At 45.8% G+C, this 11,609-nt stretch overlaps 2 protein-coding genes across 6 annotated transcripts in view; one reads left to right on the top strand and one right to left on the bottom strand.

The window, feature by feature from the left end:
* Positions 1 to 11,609, top strand: part of LOC138185637 (potassium voltage-gated channel protein Shaw) — a 134,855-nt gene that overhangs the window by 41,634 nt on the left and 81,612 nt on the right. The gene's annotated exons all lie outside the window — the stretch shown is intronic.
* On the bottom strand, positions 1,085 to 11,249 carry LOC138185420 (protein bowel). Of its 5 annotated transcripts, none has more exons than XM_069124340.1 (5): positions 10,698 to 11,249; positions 10,464 to 10,599; positions 8,394 to 8,673; positions 5,164 to 5,956; positions 1,085 to 4,996 (listed from the first exon to the last, which is right to left on the bottom strand). In XM_069124340.1, the coding sequence occupies exons 4-5, from the start codon at positions 5,943 to 5,945 to the stop codon at positions 4,144 to 4,146; spliced, it is 1,635 nt and encodes a 544-aa protein (XP_068980441.1). In that variant the 5' UTR covers positions 5,946 to 5,956; positions 8,394 to 8,673; positions 10,464 to 10,599; positions 10,698 to 11,249; the 3' UTR covers positions 1,085 to 4,143. The 5 variants fall into 5 exon arrangements, with proteins under 5 accessions (XP_068980441.1, XP_068980442.1, XP_068980440.1 ...); XM_069124341.1 differs by having other exon boundaries at positions 10,464 to 10,538; XM_069124339.1 differs by lacking the exons at positions 8,394 to 8,673; positions 10,464 to 10,599; positions 10,698 to 11,249 and adding an exon at positions 7,712 to 8,387.

The following is an 11,609-nucleotide window of genomic DNA, read 5'->3' as shown; positions in this document are numbered from 1 at the left end:
AGAAGTTACGTAGATTTACAACGACGCAGCTTTCGCGATCCAACATGATTTCTCGTGAAACGCACGGATGAAAGCTTGGTTCCCTTCTCGTATACTCTTTGGTTTTTCCTTCGTTTCGAATTTTCACGGTATATTTCTATGCTTTGTTCGTCGTTGATTCTTGCGTTGTCGAGTGATGCGTACGAGTGATGCGTACGAGTGACGCGAAGACGTAGATATTCCGCTGCGTACAGCTGTATTTGCTTCTTCAAGAGAATTTAAGTCCTTCTTTCGAAAGAGTTCAGATGGAATTTCTTAGAAGCGTGACACGTATGCATCTTTTATCGTACTTTCGGTTACACGCTGAGATTTTCTATCGGAGTCGCACGCTTGTGTAACAATACGGCGGAGTTGGCAGATCATACTTTTATGGCTTACCGCATTTATGTTAGACGCACGAATTTTTAGACGTAGGGTACACCGAAGGTAAGAGAAACAAACGAGATATACCAAGATGGACTACGGTCGGTAAGGCGAGCGTACGTTGCATAACCTACATCCGATATAAGAAGCTATCTTTGTATTATCTACGCGCAAGATGTTAGGGATTAAAGAAGAGACGAGGAACAGAGTAGACTTACTTATCGTCTTCTAGCGAAATACCGATCGCGCAAAAGATCAAAGGTTTCGATATATTTTCTGTAATCACCCAAGTTGCTAAAGTATAGCAACTTATCTGTTATATCTTCTCTACGATAGGCCTGTGTAGTTAATGTTTTTTTTTTAATAAAAGATCGTATAAGGTGTACCAGCAGTCGGTCAAGTAGCTTCGGTTGATCAAAAATTGATCGATGGTAATAAAGTTCTTAAATTAGATCCAGTTTATTCTCTTCGATAGAATTTACTAACGGTCGGTAAAATATCTTCAGCCGGTCATGAATGGATGAATGGATACGCATTTAATCTTTACAACGTCGATAAAAATTACAGTATAGAATACTGCTTTTCTGTGGAATATTTACTCGTTCACCTATCTACCAATGTTTCTTATGTCGTTCAAATTCAGAAGATCCTCAAACACCGCGAAGAAGGATATGCGAGCGAATGTTTTTAATATCTTTTATTTCGTTTTTCTTAATATAATTTACAAACTTACTTAACTCTCGTATAAATCTAAAAATATAGATGCTCGTGCATGGCGTAAATTAATAACGTAGAAAATAACAGGAGACTTAAACCATCCGCGAATTTCTAGTTCATTCGGCGGAACAGAGCTCGTTGTACATAGTACATTGTACATTTCCATATATCACTATACAGTAGGTATATTAAAAAATAGTACAAAATATTTTAATTCTTTTGTTTCGCACTTTCTCCCTCTCGCTTTCTCTCGCACACTCATACACAAACGCATTCTTTCCTTTCCCATCACTTTCGCGCTTATACACATAGGCCTAGGAATTTCATTCCTACTTTAACGTGTACTTCGAAATAAAAATTACAACGTTGTATAATGGCTTTCATTTCGTTCTCGTAAAGATATTTCGTTTCGTACGGTTCGTATAATTGTCTTCCACTTCTCGACGAGCTGCTTCTTCAGATTTTCAACGATTCCTCGAGAATCGTGCGATTCTCAACGATCGTACAATGCGGCAGGAGTATCGTTAAGTAAATGTCGAGACATTTTCAGGCTTTTTCGTAGGATAAATAATCCAATAAAATAATACTCCGAGTCTTTTCAAAGAAATATTTTTAACGCCATCTTCTTTCAAATTCGTCCACCTAATAATTAAAACGAACAACTTCTTTAAAAAAAAAAAAAAAAAGGTACACTATCCATTGCGAAGTTCAAATCAGTGCCATTCCCGTTCTATCGCACAATTTTCTTGTTTATCCAATCGATAAACAAGTGGCAAGTTAAAAACTGCAAAGATGGCATCGTTCTCGGTGAAATACGGTTCGACTCGAAGAGCTGAACAACGGGCAGCGTTAAACGCCGAAGGAAGAAGCGAGCTCGACGAATAAATTCCACAGACGTTTCTTCTAGAAAAGAAACGCGTTTCGACCAGTAGTAAAACCGAAGGGGAGATCATCGTTGCGGTTAGACGGTGCATCCTCGGTCACAAAAGGACCCTTAATGATGCTCTCCACCGGTAGAATAGAAGAAAAAAAGGGGGGGGGGCGGTCTAGGGTCAGGAATATTTTTAGAAGAGAGCAGGTACCACCTAAACCAAGTAGCTTCGACACCCTATTGCACCTGTCACCCGTGGCAACGGTGGCACAGGTTCTTCCTGTGGCCGAAAAATTTGCATTATCCCCTCCTCGAGTCGTTGCAGACAATGAAGGCGTTTTACAATCCTCCCGTTTCGATCTTCGTTTACGGCATCTTCTTTATCGAGAATCTTTCAAGTTCTTTTTCTTTTTCTTCTTTTCTGCTCTTCGCGGAGCTGGCAAGTATCATGGAAGTCATGAGAACATCGCTTCTTTTTTCTGAACGGGTGTACTCGAAGGCTCGTACTATCGTCGATTTTGAATTTTTCTTCTTCTAGAAAATTTCCCAACGTTACTGAAATATGGATAAATATGCGGATGAAACGTCGATGGAAAAAGCGTTAGAGATTTTTCGGAAAACGTGCCGAGGGGAATCGAAAGAATTCTCAACTACACCGTTGCGTCTCATCGTCCTTTGTACGATACAAAATAAGGCACATTTTTTGTCGTTGAAAATCGATATCGTAATCGTAAGAAACGTCGATATCGATCGAATAAATTTTTCTACGACTCGGCGAATAGTTGGCAGAATATTCATCCGATATGACCGATAGAAAAAGTACGAAATTTACATTCGCAGCGTATAAAATACGATTAGTTGTTGCAAGATTAACTAGACTTCGTAGTTGTATGTACAAACGTCCTCTCAATGCACCAATATGATAAAATTTTGTCAATGTTAACGCTTCCAACCTCTCCACGTTGTACTTTTCTTAAGGTTTCTTTGTTTCTTCCTTTTCTTCTCCCTTATCGAATATAAAAATACAGCCATATATGTATATAACTAGGGATAAAAACTTCTTTCAATTGCCAACGCGACATAAAATCGTATCGAAGAACGGTAAAAATATTGCCACGATTCGTTGTAATCGCTTCTCGATCACGTTTCGAAAAACAGATATTGCCATTTTTCCACAGCGATTGAAAATTCATATAAAACAGTTTCTTTGCAATTTCTTTATAGTTGATCGTTGAATTAAAGATCAATCACTCGATAAATTTCCAATCTTTTTCTAATATTTTCATATGTACAACAATTATAAATGCTCTTTTTATAAACGCTCTTCGTAACAGTAATATATAATTAACGTTGCGTCTAATTATTATTATATTATCTACGAACTAATCTTTCTCCTAAGAAAAAGATATCGAATACTTAACATTTAACGTTTAACAATTAAGGTAATATAATGTCCATTTAATTTTGTAATAGAAAAAGATCATACAATTTATACATCGTTCGTTTAATGAACTAAAAAATACCACAGTCTGTAGCAATGGTTTTGCAATTATCGATCAAATCGGAAAAACAATACCATTCGATTGTCGTGACGATATTTCCACCGTTGTAAAACGATCTTCGTCATTCGGCGTGTTTCATCCTTTTATACTACACAAAGGCTGGGAATCCAAATTGACGTAAGCTCGCTCCTAAGTCTCGTAGTATTTTTTCAAGGACGACGTTTTTCCGTCTTTTTAGAAAAAACGCCTTTTGACGTCTAGTTTCCGTATCAACCAGCATCGGTGGAAATCCACGTGTAAGAAACGTTACGATAGTAACCTGATATCTGTCGGAACATTCCACGGAATATACTCGCTCCACGTATCGTGATAAAATCACCGCGATCACCCGAAACGAAATTAAATTATCGACATACGAGCCTACGCCACTTGGACCACCCATGTAAAAGTTCTAACACGTAACATCCTCTTCCGCCGTACTCTCTACCATCCAGATACAAATGTACTGCTTACAAAATACTCCATCACTCGGATCATATCCGAACGACGTCCATGACGATTTCATTCGTTTGCACCAATTAGTCCCCTTCATCGAAATCCAATTTCACAGCAGACGATCATTTGGTATTCTCCGTCGCGACATTGTCCCTTCTACCGACGCATTATATCCGCTATAGTGAACCCCTGCCTGGCTGGGGCGGGTCTGGGTGGAGGTGGCGGCTGAGGGGTGGGTGCCCTGGGTGGTCGTGACACCTCTTCCTCTCGTTCTCTGTCGCGTTCTCTTTCTCTACTCTGTTCCATCTCTCGTTCTCGTTCCCTCTCGCGTTCCTGCAGCTCCAGCAGCACCCTCGACGGTCCGGGTGATCCGATTCTTCGTCTGTACGAGGTCAGAATCAATGGCGGTGGGGGTGGGAGCGCACCAGGAGGATTCTGTGTGACAGAGTGTCCGCCAGTTGCGCTGCTGGTTACCGTGGAGGACGGCTTCACGGCCGGAAGCAGGTCTCTTCTGATCTGGAGATGAGGTCTCTGAGGAAGGGTGGACGAGGATGCTGGCGCTGGAGGCGGTTGCGGCGGTCCGGACGAGCTTTGAGAGGGATAGGAAGCGTTCGTGGCGGAAGCTGGCAAGGAGGAGTTGGTCGTAGACGCGGACGACGACGAGCCGGCATCCTGGCAGTCCTCTTCCGGGCTGTCGTCGTCCCTGAGAGCCTCCTCCAACGCTTCGGGAGGCACGTCGCCTACCGCGTGCGTCAACGCGTGCCTCCTCAGGTCGCAGTTTCTGCGAAACACCTTACCGCACGAGGTACACTCGTAAGGTTTGTGATCCGTGTGAGTGAGGAGGTGGGTTTTCAGGTTGCTGCGTTGGTTGAAGCTTCGAGCGCAGACCGGGCATTTGTGAGGAGATTCTTCCATGTGAAGGATTTTGTGCACGGCTAGGGTACGGCTTTGGCAGAAACCTTTGCCGCACTCGCCGCACTTGAACGGCTTCTCCTTGCTGTGAATATACCTGCAATGTACATAGGGCCGGGTTTAGTTTAGTCTGATAACGACGCATTCGTGCAACTGCGAGATAGCAGAGGCGTTGCAGTTCCCAGCGTAGCCTGGCTCGTGACATCGAACCGAATTCTCGCCTCCGCACAATTTCACAGATTTGATAATAAAAAACGAAATTACCTATGATCTCGAAGGTGATCCTGCCTCCTGAACGCTTTGCCGCAGATATCGCACGAGTACGGCCGCTCGTCCGTGTGCGTCCGTTCGTGAATCAACAAATTGTACGACTTTGTAAACTGTCGATTACAGAATTTACAGATAAACTGTTTCTTAGGCCTGGACGCCCTTCCCGGCGCCCTTAAGAGCCTCCTATCCAAATGTTGATGCGCCAAGGGTCCACCGGGCGGATAGAGCGCCGCCGAACCACCCGGGAAGGGACCTGCGAATACCGGGTAACCGGGCGGTGGTTCGAGAAGAGGCGGCGGAGGAAGCAGAAGAGCCCTCGCGGCTAATTCCTTCCTCTTGTCCGCCATCATAGCCATAATCTCGTAACTGGACGAGGATTTTCTCGCGACAGACGACTCTGCGCCGACCTCGTGATCCGGATTCGACGCGTTCGACGAGGAAGGTGGTGGCCCGGTTAAGTGAGGGTGCAGGTCGGCCGGATAGGGCGCCAAATGCAGCCTCGAAGGCACCACGGGCACGAACGCGGACGATTCGCGGTGATGATGGTGACCCAAGCCGGCTACCAAGCCATGTCGATGGTGATGATAGGCAGCCAGGGCGCTAGACGGGTCGAAGCCCCTGGAAGTCGACTGTGCCGCTGATCCTGAGGACGATGCGCCCGCTGAAGTCGGTGCCGTCCTTGGTGACGGCCCAAGGCCCAGGTCCCGACCTCTGCTCGTCTCCTCCGAGACCGTAGCCGAGGCCGAGGCCGACGACGCCACGATGTCCGTCGGCATACCGATGACACCTGCAATTTCAATCAACTTCGCTGCTGATCGATGCCCCGCTTGTTGTCGTCGGTAATCGTACAAAAGATATCGTATCGTATAGGTTTTCTCGGAGGGTACAAGGGGAATTTACATGCAAATTGGGCTGAATTTCACCTCCGCGCGAAAAAGATACCCGATAACTGGAAATATAGGATGTGTGGAAGCAGTGGAAATAGAAAACGTAATTTACAAATGCAAGTTCCACCGTTCGGATAGTTCTTCATCGCGTGGCTTTTATTACGTTAAAGTTATTATTCCAGCTTTGGGTAAAATATTATTTCCGATCTGCCAATGTAAATCGTTACGACGCATATATTTTTCGTACCGCGACGGTGTTGTCATAAATCGAGAGACTGGGTAGATGCAAGCGAGAAACGAGACGTTCGTTCGGATAACTTTCTGGCAAAGGGAAGATTTAATCGATAATCGACGCGTAAACCTTCCATTGGTATTGAATTACTGGATACTTGTTCTTGAAGACGACGCTTCTCAGCTACTATTTATTTTTATTCGTTCGAAAAGCCGAACCGAATTAAAGTAATAAAATCGGGAAATATATGTAACGCTACCTTTCACGACAACCGATAAAACCATATATTTTCGTTTCCGCTCTACCTTCGTGATAAGATAAAGCTTTTACCATGTACGGCATTTACCCCGAAACAAATGATTTAGACTTCTGAGAAAAGAACAAAATTCTAGATAAACAATACTGCTACTTCGAAGCAAGAAGTTGTAAAGCGACTTTCACACCGTTGCAAAATGGTAACGTATACTCCGATTACGAAATGCCATGGAAATGCGATTCAAGGACTTTGGCTACGCTCGTAACGTTTGTTTCTCCGAACTTCCTATGATTTGTAGTTTATCGTGCGATAAAAAAAAAAAAAAAAGAAGGAAGAGCGGATCGACGAGAACGAATCTACGAATGCCGAATACATCAGCGACTTGTGCGAAAATCATCATCGATAATCGATCTTTTGAAATTAAGCCGAGGAATCCACGTGACAAGGTTAAGTGTAAACCACGTTAAACATATCCGCCATCTTGCTATTCGTCTGTGACTTCCATTAAACATCGATACGAATTGAATTCACAGTCCGAGAGATATCGTTTCCTCGTGATATTTTGCTCCGTTATCGTAATCGATCGTTAATTGACAAGATCCTTTATACGATACGTTCCGTACGGTGAAGAAATTCGCTTACTATCATCCTACGAACTAAACTCTATTTAAACATCTCTGTTGAAAAAGCGTTCTTCCATCGGACCTTACTCACGATTCTACATGAATAAAGCGATCGAGCGATAAGAAAAGCGGAATCCCCCGAGCAACGGGTCTCGTTCGCGATAAATTCAACGAACAACGCTATTTAACAGCGTAAAACGAAGCGCGGTTTCGACCTAAGGTCGTAACTAATTGCTCGTCTAATGAATCAAAAGAACACGACTTTATCGCGTATCGCGTTTCCCAGACAATTGTGCGATAATGCGTGGAACCCGCTCCCGTTTAGCCAGCCGCGTGCGTTCCACGAACGTGAACTGGTTATCTCGAGCCGAGCACACCTGCCAACATGGCTTCCGCGGACCCAGCGGTCACGGCTAGTCCTAGCGGCCATGTTGGAATCGCCAATGCCCAGAAGAATGCAACGAGCGCGGACCACCTTGTTCCCTCTTTACCTCCGTATCGATCTAAATGTTCGACGCCTATACGATCCTAGAAAGGGGCTCACCAGGGAAACGTCGGCCGTCGAGAACGCTTCTCGATCTCGCGTTTACTCTCCGCCGATATCGGTCCACCGTCGCATCTCCGCCCGAGACGTGTGATCCTGTGCAGCGATCGCTGGCGGGAGCATTCGTCGCGATACCAGGATCGGCTACATCGAGTCGCTGCCACCAACGATTCTGCTGTTCGTTCCTCGGCTGCTTTATCGTGAAACCATCCGCGAGCACCCACGTAAGCACACATACACGGATCCGCACTAGCGACACACTGTGAATCGTACAATCAAGTTGGTAGGGGCACACGATTTCGGCCACGAAACTCGCACACTCGCCGCGCACCTCCTCCAACCTCCTCGATACCGCTCGATCGTGGATCGCTTCTCCTCTTCCGGAAGCTTGGATCACCGCGAAGTCGCGATCGGAGAGGGAGATAGATAGATAGATAAAGAGAGAGAGAGAGTAAGAGAGAGAGAGAGAAAAAAAAAGGAACGTAAGGAAAAGGAAGACAACCGCGTAATCGTCGCGGACGTAGCACCGTACCTACGTTTCTCGATCGTAGACACGAAGGAGCGCGCGGTTTACTGCGTGTTGGACGCCGCCAGGTAGGCTACCTCGGCGCACACCCACGCAGCCGAGGCACACGCATGGTCCACACGCACGCGGACACACAGGTAACAGACCACGACTTGCCTGGGAGTCTTTCCGTTCGGCTGCCGCTAGTAGCGCTGCTGCTGGATGCTGTGCTCCGACTGCCTCGCTTCTGGCCGACGACGGTGCGACAGAGTCCGATGGAACCGGCCAATGGGAGTCCAACCGAGACGCAGCAGAACCTGGAGCAGGCCCTAGCAATGGGACCGAGACCCTTCCGCGTTCAGCATCCTGCTCGAACAATTGTCCAGCTGCCGCGTAGGGAACTTTGGAGTTAGGGAGCGCGGAGAACTTTGTTTATTCGAAGAAAATTTTTGTCCACCTGTACGTACACGATAATGGGTCGAACAGGTTAATCGTATCGTAGAATTGGGCGTAATTTTAATCCGATATGGAAATCCGAAAGTTTCGGCAATTGTAGCGTGTTCGGGGTGACGTTAACGTTCGGATCAATTCAAACGAGAAGGAAGCGCGGCAGCAGAAATACGGGAGTAATTTTACTCCAACGTGCATGGACACGCGAGAATGTATTTGCATAGTCTATGTACGGATCGAATTTAATTTGCATGAAAATTTAAATTATACATGCAAATAGGAGTCAGAGAGACGTAGAAGTTTAACAGGAGATCGAAGAAACGAGACAACAGTGGTCGTATTAACGCTTACGGCTCGCTGCAACGAGACATCGTTAATGCGTTACGATAAAATCAGATAATCAAAGGGAACATCGAAGATAACGATTGACTAAATTGTCGAATATGTAATCGTCCGTAAGGTTTGCGCTATTTCGAAACTATAATGCGAGATAATTCTATTTGAAGCGCGATGCAAAATTCATGAAATGACTTTAGATTAGATTGCTGGCTATTCAACGATAGAAGAAACGTATTTAAAGGTACTTTTTCATGCGAACGTTCTTCCGTGTTACTCGTTCAGTCGCTCCATAGACATTCGACGGATTGAGAAGGCACGTCTCCGTTTGATAAACGATTTGAGGCTTCCCTTAAACTATACCGATATATACCGTCGGTATTTCAAGTTTCTCGACTAGAAGGGTCGGTATATATCGTCGATACGATATTGCGAATATTTATCGATAAGCCGCACCTCCGTCCAGACCCTTGAAACATCGACGATATTATTGATCGTCCGAGGACACCCTATGAAATAATTCTTCTTGCAGCGCTGGAAAATCCCACGGACGATCGTTCATACCTAGCTATACGTACCGATACGATGTTTCAAACTATCGAACTACTTCAAGAAAAACTCTACAGCTTTATTTATGCGTATCCGTGACCTGGAGACTACTATTACTACTACTGCACTTACTTGCTACTACTACATTATGTTTTGGGTTGCAAGGTCTAGGAACGAAAGAATTAATAAGCAGATTTCTATTTACGTTCCCTGTAGCCTCTAGCCGAAGCTATAAGCTCCACTTATTTTGGTAATGTCCTTTTGCTATAAATATATAAACGTGCCCCTTATCGTTCCATTGTCTAGTAACGCTAAGAGAGTAAGGATCCGAATCGGCGTAAACTTATGCGTTATACTTGTACTTATAGCATTGAGTATTTCAATATACTTTTCTATTACAAATTCATTCACCCGTTCTTCGATCAGTGAACCTCGACGTCGACGCAAACATTTCTCCGGTCGTCGCAAGATCAAGCCTTTCTGCCCTTATTTTCTACCCCGCACGGGTACGATCGACGTTCCAGCAACGTTTGTTCCAACTGGAAAACTCCACTCCGCGTCAAAGCCATCGCTAACAGAGACGCAGAGCAAAGGGGACCAGGAACGAGGGAGGGAGATCCACGGGTATCCTATCTACCAGTGCCTACGACGCGGTGCCGCGCAGGTTGAACGCAGGAGGTTTAGGTAGAGACATGGTATGAGGAACAGGTGCGTAATACCAAGGTTCGGTGCCCCCCTGATCGATAAACATATCCATCTCCTTCGAATCCTATATTCTCTATCTACGGAGCCGGTATAAACGTCCATCTCGAATCCTCCTTCGAAATGCAGCGCGCAAACACGTTGCATCTTCGCCACCGGACTATTACCAATTTGCCAAAAGAACCCGTTCATTTACGTGCATTTACATACCTGATCGATCCTTCCGAAAGTCAATGGACCGTGCAACAACTCGAAGACTCCTTGTCCGTCTTAGATCTCAAGCACCTGTACATAAGAGGAAAGTCGAATTCCAGGAGGAGGTAACAGCCGGTCGAAGCATTATTTACTAGAAACAAAGATGAAGGTAGAAACGCGTTCGAAACGCGAAGTTCGGGCGAACGGGTAACGGAAGGTAAAAAATCGTGGGGCAGGTTGTAAGTCCACCTGTAGGAAACTCGTACGGCGCCGGCACTGAAGAAGGAGATCGGTCGATGGTGGGCGGGAAGGGGAGAGACCAGCGGCCAGAGGCACTCAGAGAGATCGAGCCTCGATCCTTCTCCTTACTTCTTCTCTTCTCTTGCTTCTTCTTCCCGGGCCAGTCGACATCCAGTCCATCCCTCTCCCTCGTGGGCAGAGCACGCGGTTCTTTTTCTTTCTTTCCGTCTCTTTTCTGCTGGCAGCAGCCGCCGCCGCCGACGCCCAGCCGGTTTTACACCGGCGAACCGATCCAATCGAGTGTCTCGGAAGAACGAGGCTGGTTCTAGTTCATGGATCGTGGATTTCGCTCCACTTGCCTAGAACAACCGGCGTAATTGTTCGTCCGTGCGATCCAGAGGGATTTGCTCGCGCCACGATCGCCACGCCACGCTTCCTCGCGGAGCAACATCGAACTCGCAGGAATCCAGCTATTGGAATTACGAAAAACTGCGGAGATTCGCGCGTTCGTCAGACCGAGCCGAGACCCGTTTCTCCGTTTCGGTTTGGCTTACCTTCGTCTCCTCGCGGTGGCCACGAGCAACTGCTCCGGATTCCTTCCGAGTCCAGTCGCTTTGCAACCGAACGCTTCCTGGCTGTGTCCTTCCGCGAGAGACGATTTTTACGGCAATAGGAGGTGGAATATAGTTTACGCGTTCGCTGCTACCGACACACGTGTCGCGTCTATTCCATTGCTTACGTATGTAGCACTGCTGACGTAGCTGCTACATTTTACCTTCTGTACGTTTCGACGAAATAATCGAACGATAAATAAAAAAAGGGAAACGAAGCGGTATATCGGAACGAGTATTGCTTAAAATAAGACGTTTCTAGCGAAAAAGCAGAGGTACTGGTCGATATATTCATGGAATAGCAAGACAG

This window comes from Bombus flavifrons, chromosome 12, assembly GCF_040668555.2.
Source record: "Bombus flavifrons isolate JBK064 chromosome 12, iyBomFlav1_principal, whole genome shotgun sequence".
NCBI lineage: Eukaryota > Metazoa > Arthropoda > Insecta > Hymenoptera > Apidae > Bombus > Bombus flavifrons.
The sequence above is the reverse complement of the archived record's forward strand: the minus strand, read 5'-3'. Positions and strand labels throughout refer to the sequence as shown.